The following is a 23,156-nucleotide window of genomic DNA, read 5'->3' on the forward strand; positions in this document are numbered from 1 at the left end:
AGTGAGGGAGGAGTGGGGCTCGGGCAGGTGCTGTCCAGCCAGGGTGGGGCACACGACGGAGCCATGTGACTCCCACCACTACATGCACCCCAGGAGGGCATGGGGGTTGTGTGCCCCCCAGATCTGCGTGGGGCAGGGCAGGCTGGAGCTGCAGGCTGGGGCCAGGGCTGCACCGGGCTCTTCCCAGCAAGGGCTGGGCCAGGCTGTGCTCAGGGCAGGCAGCAGCGGCACTGGGAGGGGGGCTACAAAGGGAGGCTGCAGCTGCTGCCCCAGCTGCAGCCATCCCACCCCCCTGTTCAGATTCAGGGGCAGATGCATCCCCCTCTGCCATGCCCTCCCAGGCTGCATGCAGCAGCAGGAGCCATCCTCCCCAGTCCTCAGATGAGCTCTAGCCAGTGCCTGTCCCACTCCCTCACCACTGGAGGCGTTGATCTGCAGCCCCCCCCATGCCCCTTCCTTTCCACCACAATGGACTTACCAGTTGCATTCAGCTCTCCACACTGCCGGGCTGCGCTCCTCACTGTCTATGTATTGCGCTGCGGCTCCGTGCATGCATGGGCATTTAATCAGCCAAATTATCAGCCACATCAGGTCGATTTCCATCCAATACAGTCAATTTTCTTTATAATCGACACCAATTCAATATAGGACCAATGCATCGGTGCACCTCTACAAGACATCATCTCTTCAGGTCACCTCCATAAAACCCAGATACAGTCAAATAGCCTCAATCTAGCCAAGGCATAAATACATGCCAGTACCAGCTATGGTCCCAACTTGGAAGGACAGAGACCCGCACTTCTTTCATACTAGCAGTAGAAACAGGCAATTTTATTTACTTAAGATAAGCATTTTGTTGCTGCAATAGTTCTTGAGGCTTACAATAGTTTCACTGTACCAACATGAACTGTTATCTTTCCCCTTGCTTCACAACAAGATTAAGCCACTGAAACTCCAGTCTGTCCCAATGTAAATGCAATGCAGCTGTGAAGCCATATAGGTTGCATCCCAAAAGATCCATCACTGCTGTTCAATTCCTACAAAATAGGAGTAAGAGTTAATTTAATAACACTAAAGATGAAATTCTGGCCTTACTGAAACCAGTTCTCCCACTGACTTGATAGGGGGCAGAATTTCACTTTTGGTGCTTTGCTTCATTTTGTTTATGGGCCAAAGTGAAAAGCCAGAAGTAACAACCTAGATTTTATTTGGGTTTGTTTGTGTTTGTTTTGCATCTTATGAGCAAATACCCAAGACTCCAAAATGTTTCCTTTTTATGAACATACGCCAAACAATGTGGAGTACATCTTTCAAAACAACCCACCCACCGCCCCCACAGAGAAAAAAAAATCATTCACAGTAATATAATGTCCCAACATTTCTGCTTGCATTCCAAAACACAGTAAACTTTCTGTCACAATCTACTTTGCTCATTAATGTTGCTCATCTCAGAAGCCAATTTAAGCTTTTCTGTACTGTATGCGTTACAGATACAGCTAGAACAGGGGTGGCCAACCCACATCACATGGGCCACAAATGGCATGCACAGCCATTTTGTTTTGTATGCGGCAGGTTTGCCAAGGTTTGGAGAGAATAGAGCAATGACTGGGAAGGGGAAGTGAATTGGAGTGACACTTGGCACACGGATGGGGCTTAATTTGCAATACGCCAGCCAAAAAGGTTGGTCTCCACTGAGCTAGAAGACCAACACACCAGAAGTCTCAACTAATACGGTCTTGTATACACTACTGTGGAGAAGATTTTAAAGAATTCCTACAGCTCTTACAATACACTATGCTGTGTTGATTCTCACTGCTTCATACATTTCATAGACATCAGGGCTGGAAGGGACCTCGGGAGATCAGAGTCCAGCCCCCTGCCCAAAGGGCAGGAAGTCAGCTGGGGTTACAGGATCCCAGCAAGATAAGCATCCAATTTACTCTTGAAGGTGTTCAATGTAGGTGCTTGAACCACCTTCGATGGCAGACTGTTCCAGACCTTGGGGGCTCGGACAGTAAAGAAATTCTTCCTTGTGTCCAGCCTGAAACGGTCTTGCAGGAGTTTATGACCGTTAGACCTCGTCATCCCTTGGGCGCTCTGGTGAACAAATGTTCCCCGAAATCCAGGTGGTCACCCCGATAAACTTATAGGTGGCCATCAGATCACCCCTGAGCCTACGCTTTTCCAGGCTAAAGAGTTCCGTGGCTCTCAGCCTGTCATCGTAAGATCCGTTTTCCTGACCTCTGATCATGCGCATGGCTCTCCTCTGGACTCTCTCAAGCTTCTCCACATCCTTTTTGAATTGTGGAGCCCAAAACTGGACGCAGTACTCCAGCATCGCATTGCAGGCTCATGTTCATCTTGTGGTCGATGACGACCCCCAAGTCTCTTTCTTCTGTAGTGCTATCCAACATAGCACTGCCGAGCCTATGAGGATGCTGCAGGTTTTTCCTCCCAAGGTGGAGAACCTTGCATTTTTCGGTGTTAAACACTATGAGGTTCTCGTCTGCCCATTTGCTGAGCTTGTCCAGGTCAGCCTGGATCACCCGCCTATCTTCTGGCGTGGATGCTTTGCCCCAAAGTTTGGTGTCATCGGCGAACTTGGCCAGTCCGCTCCTGACTCCAATGTCCACATCATTAATGAAGATGTTGAACAGTATGGGTCCAAGGACAGAGCCTTGAGGGACCCCACTGGTCACAGCGCACTACAATGAGTGACTACCATCAATTACAACCCTCTGGGTCCGACCACGGAGCCAATTTCCCAGCCAGTGGATCATGGTGGAGCCAAGGCCGCAACTGGGCAGTTTGGCCAAGAGGTGATCATGGGATACCAGATCAAAAGCTTTTTTGAAGTCAAGATATATGACATCAACCTCTTCTCCCTTGTCCAGGTGATAGGTCACCTGGTCATAGAAGGAAATGAGATTGGTCAAACAAGACCTACCCGCAACAAACCCATGCTGGCTGTCCCTTAGAATGTTAGCCTGGGCCAGTCCCTCAAGGATGGCCTCCTTAATAAACTTTTCTACGATCTTCCCCAGGATAGAAGTCAGGCTAATGGGCCTGTAGTTAGCTGGATCCACTCTCCTCCCTTTCTTGAAGATCGGCACCACATTGGCCTTCTTCCAGTCTTTGGGCACTACACCAGAGTGCCAGGAGTTTTCAAAGATCCGTGCCAGGGGCTGGGCTATGACGCTCACCAGCTCCTTGAGTACCCTGGGGTGCAGATTGTCAGGGCCGGCTGACTTGAAGGTATCCAGCTTCTCAAGATGTTCCTTCACGAGGTCAGCATTTATGGAGGGTAGGGGATCCCCATCACCCGGATCTCCCTGTCCCATAGCAGGCATGGGCGTCCCATGGGACTGATGAAAGACTGACGCAAAGTACCTATTTACTAGGTTGGCTTTTTCCCGGGTGTCAGTTGTCAGTTGCCCCATCTGGTTTAGCAGGGGTCCAACGTTGCCCTTGCTTTTCCTCCGGCTCCCCACATATCTGAAAAAGGACTTTTTGTTGTCCTTGATGCTTGAAGCTAGTTGGAGTTCAGTTGCAGCCTTGGCTTTCCTGGTTTGCTCCCTGCAGGACCAGACTAGGGCAGAATAATCCTCCTTGGAGGTGAATCCCGTAGATCTGATGAAGAAAGTCTTGCATTCAAAAGCTTATCTAACTCTACCCCAACTATACAGGCAGTCAAATAAAAGATACTGTACTAAGAAATCTTTACCTCTTGCTTAATACCAAAAGGCATGTTTAGAAGTAAACAGCGATGCCAGCTGTTTATCATAAGTCCTGTGATATTTTGTGCTTTTCAAAAGAGCCATCTCTCAGATTATATGATTTAAACTGAGTTTCTCATCTATGTGGTTTTTTATTTTACCAAAAAAACAAACAAAAAAAGCAAATGTGGAATTATTTAGAAGTTGTCAATTGCCATTAGGTTATATTTAATGGTACTTTAAGATACACATTTCAATATGTTCTCTAAGCTTATACTTTATTTGTGCCCTAGGAGATGAAGGGTGGCAAACACCTATGCTCACTTTTCATATGGAGGCTAAAGCATTACCCAGCAATGTTGCCCACTTGAAGGCATCTCAGACAAACTCCCTAAGCAAAGTAAAAGTGACTGAAATGTAGGAAGTCTTTATTTGATGCTTTCCAGGCCAAAGTCACTATTACTTATTATCTAGCATCTAGTTTCTATATCCCACACAAAACAGATTGAATAGCTAGAAGCAAGTCAAGCTTCACTACGCTCTTTCAGGAAGTCTGTATAAAGATGTGAAATCAGTTTACATCAGAAGAAGTGTTACTGCACACTGGCAACAAGACAAACTTCACATGGAGTTTTTTCAACTGAATAGCCAGAGACTGAAAATAAGAGCAGCCAGAAAGACCCATAATTTTACTTCTGCTTCAAGCAGGTGCCTCTTGTCCATAGATAACGGTTGTCATGGCACAAAAGAAGAATTTGAGCCAGCAAAATTCAGTGCAGCACGACAACATCATGTTTCCAGTTATTTACAGTAAACACATTTGTGCTTTTCTTTTTGATACCTCTTTATTGCCCAAACAGGGCAGTCCAATTAAAACCTTTTGTTGTTCTCACAGTTTTCCAAGAGTAATAACCTAATTCTGAATAAAGTTTAATTTTTTTGTTATAAACTTTTATATTTGTAATTAAATTAGATTTAATAAGCACAAAAACCACCTGTTACCAGAGGCGCAAATGAACAACACTATGGATAAGAACATATAATTTTCTTAAGAAAAGCAAGGTTTGCTTTTATAGCGATGACTTTTATTGGACTAACTGTAAAGTTGGGAGAAATGCTACACAGCTGGCCCAATATAAAAATAATCAAAAAAGCCTTGCTTCTCTCAAATTTCCTGGACGATCCTGGGCACAATATTACCTCACTTTCTTAAACTATTTTAGCTTTTCCATCAAACCAAATTAAAATAGCTCTAAAAAGGACAAAGATGTTCACCTTGGTCAAAGGGCATGCAATAATGCTGAATTAGTAACTTCCATACCTATAAGAGTGGGATATTACAAATGCTTTGTACAGTGAGCACTTTGTGCATAACTTAGAATGTGTGACTACACAAAATGCTCTTTTCTTATTATTGCCCTATTGGAGAGACACTTGTAGTTTTTCTGCCCATCTCTGGCTATACAAAATCTCTTGAGCACTGTGTAGCAATACTCATATAGCTAGGGCAGAATATGAAGTATGCCAGCTGAGCAGCACAAGCAGCCCCAAGGCCAGCAGGACCCGGCTCAGCTCCACATGGTCCCCACGTGCCAGGCCAGGTCCTGCCACTATAGGAAGGGTCCAGCCAGGCAGCAGAGCAGTCCCAAGAACAGCAGGACCTGGCTGGGCCTGGCACACGGCACCAGGTCCTGTCACCATGGGCCTGGCCTAGCCAAGGGGCCCCAGGACCTGGCTGGGCCCAGCATGCAGTCCCCGCATGCCACGCTGGGTCCTGCCACCATGAGACCAGCCCGGCTGGGCAGCAGGAGCAGCCCCAGGGCCAGCAAGACCCAGCTGGTCTCAGCACACAGTCCCCCCACTGCCGCTGTGAAAGGTTAGTTACAGGCCCTGGGTAGAGGGGCTGTGGCCCTCCAGGGTGTAGCTGGGACCTTGGGCAGGGGGGCTGGGACCCTGTGGGGGATAGGGGCTATGGCCCTCCAGGGTGTAGCTGGGACCCTTGGCAGAGGAAAGCAGTCCATGTGCTGTGTGGGGGGCCTGCACCCTGTGGGGGTCAGGGGACCCACCCATCTTGAGAAGCCCCCCCAGCAATCACCCCACACCTACCCACACCCCTCCACACACATCCACCAGCTTTTCCCCACACCCGTTCTCACCTTCCTGCAAACACTACGTCCCCCATCATACCCATCATGTGTGAAGAAAACCAAAAGCGCACATCAAGACATATAGGTATTTAGAAATACTGGTAGGCTTCCAAATTGCTTTAACATTGTAAATATAGCAATAAAGCATTACTCAACTGATCGCTCTCTTGGGGGTGGGGGTTATGTAGTTGTTTTTTTGTTTCAACTGTGGAAGAACATGGATTTTTGGGTATTTTTAAAAATGGATTTGGGATGCTGCTGCAGCAGTCCAGCTGGCACAAGGGGTGGTGTTTCCAGGTACCAATTGGCTGGTCCCCAGAAGCTCCCGAGAGCGAGTAGCCCTGAGCTGCTTGCCAAGGCAGCTTTTTGTATGGATGGGCCCGGGACAGGGCAGCTTTTTATACTGCTGGGGACAGCACAGGTGCTGGCCCCAGACTCTCTCCCCCCCTGGCAGCAGACCCAGGACGAGCCAGACAGGGTTATTTTGCCCCAAGTGGCACAATTTGTTCCATAAAGCACATGTCTGAGCACATGCGCTGAAGCAAAAAGCCCCAGCTCAAATTTGCACTGCTTCTATTTGAGCATCTGCAAGCGCACGTGCTTGCATGTGTGGACACGCTCTTAAAAGTTTAACTAACTTCTTCCGAGGGCAACTCAAAATGTAGTATCACTATGACTTCCAATTATTCACCTCACTTAAAGAATGGATAAGGATGATTTTTCTCTACAAAACATGTAAGTTTGTTATCTTTCCCAGATAACTAGTGGACAGGGGAGATGTGCTAGCCTTTTGTAGCAAGGCTAGTTTTACCTTGCTACAAAAGGCTAGCATGTCTCCATGTGTGGCCACACTCGGTGTTGGAACCCTGTTGGTAAAATCCCAAGTCTGTGGTAGTCAAGCTGGACCAACTCCACAAGAGTTCTGTGCTGATACTGTCCTACTAGCCCAATGCCTGTGCAGATGCTGCATTACATGCACCAGCAGAAAGTCTCCCAGGAACAATAGGTGCTTACCCAAGTGCAGGAAGGCACTTGGAATTGCACTGTAACTTTTGCGCTTTACACAAAGCACTAAAAGTTACAGCATGATCAAACATAACAGCCGTTCTGGAAGGGGGCTCCCTGCAGGGTCTATGTTGCACGCCTCCCAACATGCTCCGCAGGTTTTTGGGGCTGCCAGAAACTACCCAGAGCAGCCCATGGGGCTAGCCATAGCCAAGCAGCTCGCCTGCCGAGGGCAGCTCGCCCTGCCCCCCTTCCCCCCACTATCAGTGACAGCCTCTCACCTCAGCCCTGCCTCCCAACTATGGCCAGCTGGCAGGGGTGCAGGAGAGGGGTGTCTCTCCCCGCAGTGCCCCTGGGACTGGGGGAGACAGCAGCCAGCCAGGAGTGCTGCAAGAGAGGGATCTCTCCAATTTGCTCTTGGCTGAGCATGCTGGGGCAGGACATTCTCTCTCCCCCCTGTTCATTTCACAATGGGCGGTGGGGTGGAGGGGAAGGGGTATGCTGACAGGTATAGCAGTTGGTAAAATTACAGGCAGCTAAGCCTTGTACTACTGCTGTGTCCAGGGTTTACCTGCATCACCTGGAGGAAGTAAATCAGAAGTGCAGAACAGTCACGATGAGGGCGACATGAACAATGCCCAAAGCATAATCCATAGCAGAACCTCCCTGTCATGTTTCAAGTGACCTGGACAAGGGACTGATAATTAATCAGGATCCCCTGACCTGGCCCCTTCCCCCTTTCAAAGAGATAAACAAGACTCTGAAGTAATATTTTTTTTATTATTATTATGCAGCAGCAGCAAAACAGAAATGCATCATACCAGACAGAAACTGGCTAAGAGGCTACTGGTCTAATATTGTGCAGCATTAGCTTATATGGTCCTTTAAGTCGAGTTGTAAGGGCCTGTGTTCTAGGGACTACCTATGCTAGATTAAAAAATTCATACAGACGTGGTGATGCATTGTGCCAATTAGCCCAAAATTGAGAGCCAAGTGTTCTTTAAATCCTGGATGAGTCAAGACAGAGAACCTATTGAGGGAGGCAAAGTAAGGCATGTAATAATAAACGTTATTTTAAAAGCTTGGGGAAAATGCATACCTTGTTTAAGGACCTTAGAACTCCTTCCTCCCCCTCAAAATAGTGAAGCAGCAGGAATGGCCATTTTAAGCAATCAGTTTGCTTAGTATAGTAGGTTGATACTTAAAATGTGTTTAATAGTGAAGAAGCAGAAGCAGTGGATACAAGTAACAACTGAACCATTCCAAACCATCACCGATTAGGAACCAGTTCACACGAGTCATGGATCGCGTACCCAAAGACATTCTGCACCTTTCTGGCAAGGCAGTCTGATGAAATCTTTAGCAAAATAACACAATGTAAACAGAGAATAGAACACACTGAAACAGATATATGAGCATTCAAATACACAGAAAATTTTAAATAATTCTTGCAAGCAAGCCAGTAATCAGACATTCAGACTACATGATTTTTATGAGTAAAACTGTAAAGCTCAAAACACACAATGCCTTGCTTTTCCAGCCTAAGAGGCACAAAATAAATTATGTCTAATCTGTGCAATGATTCAGGAGGCAGAAACAGATAAACAAAGGACCTACTTTTGCATGGGCTTGTAGAAATAGAACCCTTCTCCACTTGAAGTTAAAAGACTGGTATCACCCTGGGTAGTCCTTCTGTCCTGTATCACAATCGAATTTTGATAAGGTAATCATGATAGTTTTCAAACACAGACTCTCAGCTACAAGTACATATTTCTACCAAGGGCTGTCTTCACGATTCCAACAGCAAAATGTCTTCTTCCAGTACACAGGAGCTCCTGAATCATCATCCAAAGAGGCCAGCAGCATACAACCTTAGGTGGCCTCAAGCTGGGCCTCTGGATCTCTCATGAGTAGGGGTATACCAAAACCAAGGAGGTGGCCAGCCAATTTCGTGGGCAGATATCAGGGTTGGGCGCTATTTTCATAGGCTAAACATTCCCACCCCCCTCACCCCCGATTGGCTGAGGTGCCCCAGCAGTCCTACTTCTACCCACAGATTGCCACATGGCCTGAAACCAGCGTAATTAAGTTGTGGTTAAAACCAGGGAAGTCATGAATCCCCATGTTATTAAGCATGGATTAATGGTTTCCCTGGGCTTAATCAGGGTAATTAAGCCATGGTATCAGGCCATTCCCAAGCAGTAGGCTCCCTTAAAAACAACCCCCACCCCCAAAACTGACCAACAAACAAAGAGTCTCAGAGCACTAGGTGGGGAGAGGCAGGACGGTGCTGCTTGAGGAGGTATGGAGGTTACAGGCAGTCAGGTCTGCAGCCTCCACACCACCTGCTGCAAACAGCCCCACCCCATTGCCTTCTGCCTCCTTTCTGAGATCCAAAGTGCTATACTTGCTGGTAAGGTGGGGGGGATTTGGGGATTTTTTTTTTTTTTTCCAGTGAGCCGACCAAAATCTCAGGGCTTGCCCTTTCCCCACCCCCCCGAGCCCACAAAAATCACGCAATCATGATTTTGGGAGGTCCCTACTCATGAGCTGCGTGTCACATGGAATCACTACAGCCTGCAGTAAGTAAATCAGTGTTTACTGAACTTCTTCCCCAGGACACCAGAGAGTTCATACCACTCCTCTGCACACATACTATAAGCAGCAAAGATTGCCCCTATATACTTGCTATGGTTAGAGATGTTTAACTACCATGAAGTCTGACCCACCCCATAGTTTTTTGAGCATCTTTCCAGGGAAGTACTAAGGAGCTCTCACTCATCTTTTTCTGTCTGCCAACCTACATAATCTTACAGTGTCTCTCTGCCACATCGTTCATCGGTAGCCTTAGCTGATACCTCTTTGGGAGGCACCTCCTCCACATATGCTGAATTAATTACCTGAATAGGGAAAGGAAAAGATTGGAGAACAGAAAGGCAGGATCTGCTTATCTCCAAGAGTTTCATGTGCAGGACTTTCAACATATGGGAAAGGAGAGAACTTATGCCAAGGAAAAAAAAGCAGAACTAGAGCAAGACATTTTGTTTTTAAACCTGCAAATGCAGCTGCTGCAGAATGTTATGGAGAAAAACCCCATGCACTCAGACACAAGCACTTGCTTCATTGCATAGACAATCTTTCTTCCGGGGCCCATACACACACTCCCACCGAGGCGCCAGCATAGCATACCATTCTATCCCTTCCACAAAACCACAATGGAAAATAATCACCACTAAAAGTGCACATACATTACCCTGTGACTCATGCAAAAACATTCAGCACCTTGCACTTTGTTTTGTGCAGTTTTAAGCATTTTTCAAAAGTGTTTTTCTTGTTCCATTGTGCAAAGATTTTACAGAAAACATGATTTACTTAAGTCTTATAAAAGAGACAAGTGTCACCCCCACCTCCCAAACTAGCACCCCTGTTCAAGATAAAAATATGTTAACAGTTAATTTAAAATTCACATACAAGCCAAGTACAGTTTGGTCACAAACATGCTAATTGATGCCAAGTAGCAGACTGCCTGACACATGGCACGCTGTCATAGGCCTTCTTCAGATATACACACCCTTGATGTAGTCTTACAATTGCCCTTCTGTAGGGTTGATATTTAAAAAAAAAGGCAGCCTTTCCACTGCCTTCTGTCTCCAACCTGTTAGCAAGTCACCCCCCTCCATTTTCTTCTACAGATAAGATGTAAAACACTGTATGCAGCATTAAATAGTAAAAGCTGGCTCACAGATTCAGCCAATACCTTAGGCATTCTGTCCAGGTGCCTGACGTAAGCCTCTGCAAATGGAGAAAATTAAGGTAAGGCTGAGTCCCTAAAGAGTTGCAAGTTGAAATTACAACTGTGTTAATATGAATAAGCTGGTCTGGAAAAACCAAAAACATACAACCAAACTTTCCTGCTGGGAACTTTTCAAAATCTCTATTCTAAAAGAGGTGAGCCTCATGCACCTCCTCTGACAGCCTCAGATTAACATAAGCCATCATAGTGATCCACCAGTCCTTGTGATCATTCTGTCTTCCATTGCTTTGTATACAACTCAGTTTGGAAAGCCCACTGCATCAAACCCCTCCTGTTACTTCCTGTAGGTTTCCATGTCAAAATCTCTAGAGCAGCGCACACTTAATGGCCTTTCACATCCTGGAAAGGGCTACCCTGACTCAGAACTATGAAACCAACTTCCCACTAATTGACAGAAGCCTATAGTCGCAAGCTATCAGTGTGCAAACCTGGTCTGTTCCTGCACTATTAAAGCATCTCTCCTTTTGGTGCACCTGAACTAGACCAAGTTTGACCCAGAACTCCAGGACTACGGTTCCTACACCTATAAGTTCTGTAGACACCAATGACCACTTCTGGATTTACATTTTTGTTCCCTTGCAGCACTCAGTGGCGGTTTCATAGGCCCAGAGACAATTTACCATGTGTGCCTGGTCCATAAATGCCGGCAATATCTAGTGCAAAGGTTCTCACCCTTACTCATGGCATCACTAGATAGATTCAAGGTACCCCTCAGCTCTCAGTTTTCACTTTTTTTGACTTAAGAAAAACAGAACAGCATTGCTGTTGCAAGTAAATCAAAATCCTTAGTTGTGGCCTCTCTCATAAAAAAGTTTGTAAACCTAACAGCGCTAATGTTGTTTGGCACCCCACAGCACCCTTGAAAAAAATCTCAAGTCACCCTAGTGTGTTGTGACACCCTGGTTGAGAACCACCGACAGTACATTTTATTTGTTGTCTGCAACATCCATTCCTGTGCTCTCATTTTTCCTGGTGCATTACTGGCTGCTGGGTAACTGAAGTTCCGTAACATCCAAACAGATGCCCTCACTCTTACACAGACATAACTCTATCCATTAGGCCTGCGTGAAGTGAAAAAGTATTCGCTTTTGATTCGGAGGGACCTACAGGAAGTAACAGGAGGGGTTTGATGCAGTGGGCTTTCCAAACTGAGGTGGGATCCCCAATCTTGGGAATAGCTCCATCAGGCCTTCAGTCAGTGCAGATGTAGTTAGGGATCTTCTTCTGGAAGGGCTAGACATTTTTAAATCTGCAGGTCCAGATGCCTTCCACCCCCCCCCCCCCAAGGGTGTTGAGGGGGAGCTGGCAGGGGTCATTGGAGAGCCCTTGGCCTGGCTGTATGAGCATTTGTGGTCATATGGCCAGGTGGTGGGGGATTGGAAACTGGCTAATGTGGTCCCAATTTTCAAGAAAGGGAGGAAGGAGGACCCAAGTAACTATAGGCCCGTAAGCCTCACCTCGGTGCTCAGGAAGATCTTGGAGAGAATCATCAAGGAGCACATCTGTGCGGGGCCTGCAGGGTAGATCATGCTCAGCGGCAATCAACATGGGTTCATCAAAAGGCAGGTCCTGCCTGACCAACCTGGTTGCCTTTTATGATCAGGTGACTAAATCCTTGGATGATGGTGTCGCCGTGGACGTAGTCTTTCTAGACTTTAAGAAAGCCTTTGACACTGTCTCTCACCCCATCCTCATCGATAAATTAAGTGACTGTGGCATTGATGCCTGCACAGTTGGATGGGTAAAAAAAATTGGCTGATGGGGCGCACCCAGAGAGTAGTAGTGGACGGGTTGTACTCAAGCTGGTGAGATGCGAGCAGTGGGGTACCCCAGGGCTCAGTCCTTGGACCTACACTGTTTAACATCTTCATCAGTGACTTGGACAAGGAGGTGGAAAGCACGCTGTCCAAGTTTGCTGATGACACTAAGATGTGAGGCAAGGTGGACACACTTGAAGGGAGAGAGAGACCACAACTAGATTTAGACAGACTACAAAAGTGAGCAGATGAGAATAGGATGGGGTTCAATGTAGACAAATGCAGGGTGCTGCACCTTGGGAGAAGGAATCCACAGCTTACATACAGGCTGGGGAGTTCCCCTCTTGAAAGCAGAGGTGGAAAGGGATCTTGGAGTCATTCCTGACTCCAAGATGAACATGAGCCGCCAATGCCAGACTGCAGCCAGCAAGGCCAGCCATACCTTGCCATGCATTCAAAGGTGCATCTCAAGCCGGTCCAGGGAGGTGATAATCCCCCTCTATGCGACTTTGGTCAGGCCGCAGTTGGAATACTGTGTCCAGTACTGGGTGCCGCACTTCAAAAGGGATGTGGCCAACCTGGAGAGGGTTCAGAGGAGGGCAACCCAGTTGGTGAGAGGGCAACAGGACAGGCCCTATGAGGAGAGACTGAGGGACCTGAACCTGTTCAGCCTCAGCCAGAAGAGGCTGAGGAGGGACCTAGTGGCTGCCTACAAACTCATCAGGGGAGATCAACAGCAAATAGGTAGAGCCCTTTTCACCCCAGCACCACCTGGGGTGACAAGGAACAACAGTAATAAACTGATGGAGAATAGGTTTAGGTTAGAGATCAGAAGGCAATATTTTACAGTTAGAGTGGTCAAAATCTGGGACCAATTTCCCAGGGAACTGGTCCTTGCCCCTACCTTGGGCAAATTCAAGAGGAGGTTGGATGATCACTTATCTGGGGTCTTGTGAATCCAGCATTCATTCCTGCCTGTGGCAGGGGGTCAGGCTAGACGATCTGTTCAGGTCCCTCCTGACCCTAGCTACTATGAAACTATGGACAGCGATTCAATTTGGTGATTTAGATCACTGTCCCGATTCGATTCTGCCAAATCCAAATACGTTCAGCCATAGACTATACAGGCAGGCAGTGCTGGCGGGAGCAGCTGGGGGAGCAGTCAGACGAGCTCTGGCTTGAGCCAGCAGTTCTGGGAGAAGCCGCAGCTTGTCTGGCTGCTCCCCTGCCGGGGCAAGGCATGCAGTACTGGCAGCCCCAGGATAAGCCACGGGGGCTGGAGGGAATGATCGGGGGCTTCCCCCCAGCTCCCAATTCAATCCCGCTGGCTTGCCGCAGCTTCTCCCGGGGCTGCCAGTGCTGCCTGCCTTGGCCCGGCCGGTGGAGGGGCAGCCAGGGGAGCCATGGCTTCTCCTGGGGCTGCCAGTTCAAGCCAGGGCTCATCTGGCTGCTCCCCCAGCTGCTCCTGCCAGCACTGCCTAGTGCCTGCCTGTACAGTCTATGGCTGAATCTCCAAAATCGCTCCAAAATAGATTCAGAGGCTTCTGATTTGATTCGGAGAAATTAATGGGTCTCCCGATTCAATTTGGAGATTCGGCTGCTGTATCTCCTCCAACTCAAATCAGCTACCGAAACTTCACACAGCCCTACTGTCCATCTGTTCAGCATTCACATATCTGATGGCAAAGAGATCAAAAAAGCATTGAAAATGTAAATCATGGGATGGATCACAAGGATCTTCTCTCCGCAATCCTCCAAAAGGCTGCTAGCTTCCCAAAATGCACTGGAACAACTGCCAAATAGTGTACCAACCAGTGGATTGGAGGACAGAGTTATTTTCTCACATATTACAGCCAAAACAAACTCACCACCAGGACAGGCTGCAAGCACATGGACTGTAATATTGGCAGCTGAGTGCCAGCAACCAGTTAAACTGACCTAAATGACTTCATCCCCTTATCACAAATCCCCAAGTCTGCACACATTTCCAAAGCTCTTCACACACCATAGTCTTGCACTGACTTGCATCTTCAGTCTAAATTATAGAATAAATTATTTAGGCCAAAAATCCTATCCTGATGGTATTTGCCTAATTCCATCCTTACAGTATACTGGCCTACACATTTACCTATAATGCCTTATAAATACAAATGAAGAGTCTATGCAGTTATAAACAGTATGGAAAATGCAAGCTGTACACATAAAATAAGTATTAAATAGCACTGTTTATCAGAAGAAAAAATACCATAAAAAGTAACATAGAAGCCATTTCAGAAACTTGGCTCAATGGGTTTTATGAAGCTTGTTTTTGAGTCATAGCAGTGCGTTATTAATATGATGAATATTTTCCTAAGACTTAAGATGGTCAGATCTAAGGAGCTAGTTACTTCTTATATTAAGAGGAAAGTATGGTAACATGAATATTCTTGCTGCTGACAAACCACAGTTGGAATTTCTGGAACATAGCTCCTCTTACAACATTACTTTTAGCCATACCATGTTGGCCAGCATTCTCCAACATTTCTTTTTGGCATATTCTCTCAAGTTCCCTTTACTGGACTACTATAGGGACTGCCAAATTATCATAATTACAGCTGCCAGGAACACCTTGCCCAACAAAGGCATTTAAAAATAAAGAAAGAAAGAAAAAGTTCATTGCTGGACTGGTCCTTTTGTGCCTCTATTATGAGCACTTGAATCACCGCACATTTGCTTTAGTTTATGTAGTGTTGTTTCAACAACTATCCTAATAGTTTGGTTAACCTGTCCAAATTATGACCAACTTGACTGATAACCATTTGTGGACTATTTAAAAAATAAGAGAAAATATCCACAAAACATTATATACAGATAAAAATTTAGAAAGCAAGCTAACAAGAGGCCCCCGGTAAGATTTAAAAAAACAGAATTACAATTAAAGAGATATTAGCAAAGTATTTTTCAGTAAAGTATTTTTCAGTCTCATATAAAACACTGGCTGGAGAAGTTTTGCTTTTATAGGATAGTCTTTATATACAGATGAGAGTTAATATGTCATCCCCAAAAGCAGGTATTTTGCAGTTTTGTTTAATATGGCTTTAAGTTAACCCATTGTTATAAGTACTTGAATACCACAAGCATGTGAAAACAGAAGCTTACAACGAAGAAGTTTTTCCTGAACAAATGCAGGGCGGCTGGACCCAATGATCAGTAAAGTCTCTTTCAGCCCCTAACATCTATAAAACTGTTTTGCATTCCTTAATCACAGTAGGATACTACCAAGATTATGACAGGCTAGTATAACAGAATGGCATACTAATCAAGTATACAGAATACACTATTGTATATGAAGTGACTGAACACATGCTAGAAAAGTCAGAGATTTAACCTAAAAATGGAGGTATATGCTAAGGAACTTGTGCACCTCACTCTGAAGGCTGTTCTTCCCTTGAGACTAGGTGTTGCCAAGTTACTTGGACTCTCGTCTCCAGAAGGGCAGGGCAATTTTCACAGATGCCACTGGGTAGCAGTGGATTTTAAAAGAATTAAATGTTTTTTCACTAAAATGATTCTGGAACATGTCTTTGCCAAGGGGGAAAAGAAAGGAGATGGCAAGCAGTGGTTAGTGGCAGGGCTTCAACTGTTTTTTCACTCAATTGTCCTGATGTATTCAGCAGACCACAAGGAGGTGGGGGCAGGGGTGGAAGAAGAGGGACAGGCAGAGAAAGAAACTGATACTGAGATTTTATTAGTTGTATGAACTCATGTACATGCAATTCAAATAAATGGTTTAGATTTCTTTAAAGCTGCTAAATAGCTTTAAGAAATCAGGCTGTTAGCCTCTATCCCTTTCAACAAAATACAGACTGCTTCTTTTTTGCCTTCTCCAAATCAGAGACTTTGCTTTATTCATCTACCTGCATACTGTACAAAAGCTTACCTTACCCAGCACGTTCATTTGGATCATTGGTGTTAATGTCTGCTACCAACGATGGCATCTATCACCATCTCACTCAAGCAACAGGCTGCTGAAATAGTTTACAAATAGCTTCTTAAAGAGAAGAAACCATTTACAAGAGTTAGAATAACTGTATCTGTACTCAACCCACAGATCAGCAAGATTCGTTGCAGTATAAGGCCACTGCTCCATTTCAAGGATTTGTGAAGTGACATAATACTAAGTTTTTGCCACGTATGCAGTCACGCAGCTCTACTTAATATGGCGATATCTAGTAACACTCAGTGACGTACAGTTTAAAGACATGGAGATGTGGTTAGCTGTATTAATTTGAAATTTAGTAAAAGACAGTAGATTTGCACCTTATAGACTAACTTAAGTAGATATTTTGTTTATAGTCATATTACATTTGTCTGTGTTCTGATAACACATCTGATGAAGCAAGCTCCAGCCCACAAAAACTTATGCTACTCACGCACGTGCATACAAATATACATTTTGGTAAGTCTAAGGTGCATATCTACCTTGTCTTCCAAGACATTTACAGCTAGCCTGAGCACAACTAACCATGATGTAGGACAGGGGTGTCAAACTGATTAGGGCTCATGGGCCAGGTGAATGGCCTGTGGCTGGTCCATAGGCTGAATTGGGCCTGCAAACAGGCCCCACAGGTCAAAGCCAATGTTCACAACCAGCCTGACCTGGACACTACATGTAATGCACCCCCCAGACCTGCCCCATGTTGCAGGTACAGCATACATTCTACCCTGGCCTTGTGGGCCACATTCAGTGCACAGGGCCAATCCAGCATATACCACATGTGGATCTCCGCTGAGACACACAGAGAGCACTGTAGGCCTGACAATATAAGGCTCTGCAAGCCATGCCTTTGCCACCCCCGTATACAGAACAATCACATGCTGACAGGAAAATGGACTAGATTGATGTCTTTTCTCTCACATTTCTAAAGCTTCTCATCATTATGGCTCCAAACATCTTTGAAGAAAGGTGCATCTGCTGTGCCAACTCCCTTCCTCCCCCAGTACCTCGAGGACAGAGATTTGTAGCACAACAAATACAAACCATTCTTCCCCAAGAAGCAGTAGGACTTTGCTGACTTCTTTGTACATCACATGAAGTATCTCCCTGTTGCAGTGGTCATGATACAATTCACCTAAGCCCTACAATTCCTCCATTTCAATGGCTTTCACTTCCTTTCACCCACATCGTAATTCAGTTACTCTTTCCTACAGTAACTGCAAGCGCATGCTTCAAGTAAAAGAAAAATCCCCCTAAGCTTTAATAGCCCGTATGAATCCAGGGGTACCATCTCCATGGAAATTCAGAGCAGTGGTCTCAGGCTAAGCGAATAGCTGAGAAGTAATTTCTCAACACTGATTCTTCACAACTGGGCTTTCTATATGAACCACACTAGGGCCAGAAGGTTTCATTCAAACACTACCTTTCTGAAGGGAGGACATGCATTGCCAAGGAACAGAAAGCATTGGAAAATTATTTTGACTGGCAGGTCAGATCTAAACAGATGGCAGCAGCAGTGACCTCACTGTTACCTACGTGGACCAAACTCTTTGGGATTGAGAGAGAACATAGTTCCAGGTTGTGGCCAATAAGGAAAAAACAAAAGCAAACAAACAAAAAGCAGCACACTGTCTTATTTCTTAGGAGTCCTTCTCATCCTACCACCATTGTTAAATTTCCACAATGATGGACTGTTAGGCCCTGAACAGAGGACAGTGACCTTAGAAACAAGAGCCAGATTTGAAAGCCAGCCATAGAGTTCATCACCAACAGACCATATTCACAGAATGCATTTTCCAGTTCTTAAAATCTTGATAGCATTTTAATGCTGGCCTCTGAAGATATCCTAAGGGTAACCATTACCGGAAATGTACATGAAGTTGAGAGTCTTATTGCATCACCTGAACTAGCTGTTTATTTCAGGTGTTAGTTAACTGGGAACAAGGGTTCATCTTAACTGATCCAATCTATTCACTTATTACCTCTCTTAGCAGTGTCCCCTTCCCCTGTCCCTTTGCCTTCTATATAAAATCCTCTTTCTGCCAATCCATTCCTAGCATTTGATGAGGTGGGGTGTTGTCTATGGAAGCTCATACCTCTCTGAACCAGTCAGTCTCAAAAGTGCCACCCTGTCGTACCTTCGGCCAGAAAAGTTAAAGTTTCAAGGTAGTTGTGCCTTTCAGCATTCAGGTATTGCAAATGGACATGGCCTCAAACTATTATTGCATTTTTCTGTGGGCTTTATCCACTCTTCATATACAGGGTCTACCCATTTTCTCCCACATTAATCACCACTATCAACCAGATCTTTTGCTGTTAGGATTTCACCATGGGAACTTCTTCAACAGAAGGGAAAGACAAAAATTCCATCAATTTCACAGAGACTGAGATTTCATCTTTAGGGCTGCAATTCTGGGGGAGGAGTATGACAGGACTCTTATACAAGTCTCAGTACATTTGAAACCATCTCCTCTTAGGCGGAAAGAGCTGAGTTACTGGGGTTTTTTAAATTTAAGTATTCTGTAGTTTGTAAGCTCTAGTAACTTGGATTGTTTTCTATGAACTCTTGGGACTAGTCTTATTCTACATCTTAAAGTGACTAGGCAGCCTAAGGCAGCCACATTCAGACTTGAACAAGGTGATTGTAAGACTAATAATGCATCTATTTTAAATATATATACACACTTTAAAAGCTAAATCAAAATGCAGCAAGAAAGAGAAGAACCCAGCCACTTTCTGTGTTAACAGCATTTCATAGACTTGAACAGGACAGAATAGGATCTGGCCCTTAGTCTATTAAGGCGCTAGCAATTTCCATAATAAAAAAGCGGTCTACATGCAGAAAATTATACTTATTGCCTTTAAGAACTGACACAGTTTAAACATTCAATTTCACCTTTTTCTTAGCTTAAAATAATCCGATATGAAGAAACAACGAAGACCTGAAGTTGCTGCACTCATACAATTTAAGAACTTTAATTAACAAGAGTTACATCCACAAGTAAATGTAAATGGCAACTATTTGCAATATCACTGCAGGAAAATGTTGGAGGAGTCTCCAGTTCCTCAAACTTCCCAAAATCCAGGATCTTTCTTTTCATGGAAATTCATGAAGGTAGAAGGAGCCAGTCTAAGATACCATTCAAGAGAGTCTACTATCCAACATTTTCAGGCCTGAGGTGCCTAATGCAATATACTCAACTAGAAGTTAATTTTTGAAAGGCACTAGTAGATTCTGTTCATTTTACTGGGGCGATTAATTTTTTTAATCACATTTCAGATCAAGCACTTTTAGGCATTTAACTTCAGGTGACCAAGCCTGGCCAGCTACATGTTTCAAGGAGCTCACTGTAAACAGACAAACGTATCCCGGTAGAAAACCTATTGTGTAATCAAAGTTAAGATAGACGTTAGTCTTCAGATGATACACTTTTTAATCAACGTTGTCTTCATTTTCTTTTATCTGGAGGCTTTATCATTAAGTAGCTTTGTTACCAAGGGTCATGACAGAGACCCTGAGATGAGAATATTTTGTGTAAATGAGTGGCTGGAGCTATTGTCACTTCAATGAACAAAGCTCTGATTCACTGCTTTCTCCCACCGCTACCCCAGGACCTACTCCCCTCCACCCCTCCCCAGCAGAAAATGCTCTCTTAATACTAAGTAAAAGTAGGCCGTCTAGTGTCCAGATTCTTCATGAAGTATTGACTTGTCTGCCACCTGTGAGCAAAAGCACAAAGACCTTAGAAATGAAGCAAGCAGCAAGATCTGAGCACAAAGTTGAGCAACATCTGTACCTCCTCAACAACTATGAAGCATTCCTATTACCAACACCAAAACAAATGCACAAACACCAAGGAAGGGTGGATGGAGGGTGGGGGCAGGGGGGAAGGGGGGCTGGAGACAATTTTTACCTGTTTCTCACACACAGTTCTCCCTGTTCCCAAAGCCTTTCAGTGAGGGAAATCAGGAGCATGCAAGAGAACGTAAAAATCACTTAAGATTGGGAGTAAAAAGGCTGCTACTACAGCACGAACTGCTGCCAGCACAGCCAGACCAACGTACAAGATGTATAGGTTAAGCTGACAGTGTTAAATACAGTGATTGGAGGCCATCTTAGCTGCTTCAAGTGACAGAAGGTGTTACTACAATACATCATTACCCTAGCAGCTTTTACATACATTATCACTACAACAGTAATCAGCAGTTTACAACGTAGAAACCTTTCCTTTCATCTAGTCTTGATCATCTGTACAAAGTCATCATTATAAGTTATATAGGAGATGCATTGCATAAAAAAGTAACACGGGTAAGGAAGGAGTCCTGGTTTCCATCATCAGATGTTTATAGTAAAGACAGTTAAAAAAATTAGCCAGTTACACTCTTGCTAGCAGAGGGAAAAGAAAGACGAGACATTACTTAAAAGTACAGCTTTTAACATTAACAGAAGAAACTTTAACATCACATTATAAAGCCACTTCATAAGCTACTGAGAACACTCTAAGAAGCTTAGGGATATTTTCTGCCTTCAAAGTTGCTGCAATGGATGTAAAACTTTCTTTTCATCTCTCCCACTATCACTAAATCCATCACTCCAGGCATGTGCTGGGCACCTGAAGCAAGTGTGGACTGATCCTTCTCACCCTAGCTGTTTCAACAGATGGGGGACAACACAAATTTTTCACAGGCTCACAACAACATATCACAAGCATCGGGCCCTGAAAAGCCAAGATTACTTCCACCTTCGAGAAGCTAGAGTCCCAAATTCGTGTCTTAAATAGCAGCATGTTACCCTACTAGCCATTCTGGCAGACTAACATCTGCCTTCCTAACTTCATTAGAAAATATGCTGGCCTAGAAACTTGAGGCTGGAATACAAGTAAATAGTAATAAAAGTGCCTTTCCTCTGAGACTTACCAAGCTTCTCAAGTTACCTCTCTTTTTATAGGTCTGCTGCTCTTTCAGTAAACAGTAACACGATCAATTAGACACCACCACTTATTTAATGGTTTTTTGTTGCTTTTTTTTTTTTTTTTGTTAAACTTGGCCTTGATGGGGCTACCGCAACATCCCATCCTCTTGTTTTAGCCTTCAGTATTTTAAAGTGCCTGTCTTCATTTGAATTGTGAACTTTTAAAGCAAAAACAAAAAACAAAAAATACCCCAGTCAACACCAGATGGGTCTCGAGGACCTAAGTCCGCTTAAACCAGTGATTCCCAACCAGGGAGCTGCATCTCCCTGGCTGGCCTCAAGGTCCTCTCACGGGTGTCACACAAGCATTCACAGCGTGCAACCACAAGTCACGGAATAAAAACAAAAACAAAACAGGTTTCAAATAAGGTTGCTGGCTCTAGCCTGGTTGGTCCAAGGACACAGGCAAACAAGGGTCTTTAGCTGGTCTAATAAAAGGGATCACCAAATAGCAAAAGGGGGGGGAAAAAAGAACTGTTCTTTGCAAGCTTTCAGGCACAGACAGCCTTCTCCAGGCACTGGAGAGAGTCTGCCACTTTCAAACAGTACATTAGGGAAAAAAAAACAAAAACAAAAAGTGCGGGGACCTGCTGTGGGCAACACACTGGCCAAAGGGGGGGAGGAAAGAGGAGGGAGGGTCAAGAGCCGGAGCTTTCTGAGGGTGCCTCCAGCCTACAAGGGGCACCTTGAGCCTAGTGAGGGCACCTCCAGCCTGGGAGGGGGGGAGCGCTGACAGGAAAAGAAAAGGGGGAGGGAGGGAGGCTGTTTCCCAACTTGCCGAAGCCGAGGCAGAGGCTGCGGGTGGCGGCCCCTCGGCCCGGGGAGGGGCGCGGGGGGCGCTGCCGGCCCGGGGCAGCCCCGGGCGCCGGAGCCCGGGCGGCGAGGGAAGGGGAGGGGAGCGGAGAGCGGCAGAAGTTGCCTGGCGGCGCCCACTCACCGCTGTCCAGGCGGGCGAGCTGCGGCAGGCGGTACGTGCTGAGCAGCAGGTCCAGCGGCGCCGCCGCCGCGCTCCACTTGACATCCTTGAGGCTGCAGCCCGCGGCCGGGCCCGGGTCCATCTTCCCTCCCTGCTGCAGGGGCAGGGGACGGAGCGCGCCTGGCTCAGCCGCTGCTGCTGCCGCCAGCGCCGCCGCCGCCCCGGGACATGCTGCGCCGGGCTAAGCGCAAGGTGACTCCCGCCCCGCGGCGCCGGCACCGGCGCCGGCTGCTGCGGCCGCTGCTGCTGCTGCCCCCCGGGACCCGCCGCCGCCGCTGCTCCCCGCTCCGGCGGCAGCTGCGCCTGGCCCAGGAAGCGCCATCCCAGCGCTGCCTAATCAACAGGGTGCGGGGGACGCCTGCGCAGCTGCCGCTCCTCCCCGCTCCAAAAGGGAAAGTGCCGGCCTGGCGGCTCCCTCCTCCCAGCCCGTCCCTCTCGCTCCCCCCTCCGACCGCGGGCGGGAGCTGCGCCTCCCTCGGCGCCCGGGCGCGGGCCCAGGAGGGGGCCGCTGCAGCTCCGGCTCGCTCTTTGTGCCGCCGTCGGGGAAATGGGAGCAAGCGGCTCCTCTTTGCCGTCCGGCTGGGGTTGGGGTTGGGGTTGGGGCTGGGCGGCCCAGCTGCCCCCCTGAAGGGCTTGTGGGGAAATGGAGTCACACAATCGCAGAAACAGGAGGGTTAGAAGGGACCTTAGGAGGGCATCTAGTCCCACCCCTGCTCAGAGCAGGACCAGCACAACTAGATCATCCCAGACAAAGCTTTGTCTAGCCGGGTTTTGAAAACCTCCAAGGACGGAG

General features: G+C 46.3%; 1 protein-coding gene across 2 annotated transcripts in view; it reads right to left on the reverse strand.

Annotated features, from left to right (window-relative positions):
- The window catches only part of GAREM1 (GRB2 associated regulator of MAPK1 subtype 1), a 138,405-nt gene extending 115,648 nt beyond the window's left edge, over positions 1-22,757 (reverse strand). For both annotated transcript variants that reach the window (XM_090039895.1, XM_090039894.1), the window contains exon 1: positions 22,325-22,757. In XM_090039895.1, the coding sequence (XP_089896021.1) occupies positions 22,325-22,445 (121 nt within the window). In that variant the 5' untranslated portion in view covers positions 22,446-22,757. The remainder of the gene's footprint in view (positions 1-22,324) is intronic.
- Positions 22,758-23,156: the final 399 nt, after the last annotated feature.

Source organism: Crocodylus siamensis, chromosome 3, assembly GCF_052110815.1.
Source record: "Crocodylus siamensis isolate JL-2025a chromosome 3, ASM5211081v1, whole genome shotgun sequence".
Lineage (NCBI taxonomy): Eukaryota > Metazoa > Chordata > Crocodylia > Crocodylidae > Crocodylus > Crocodylus siamensis.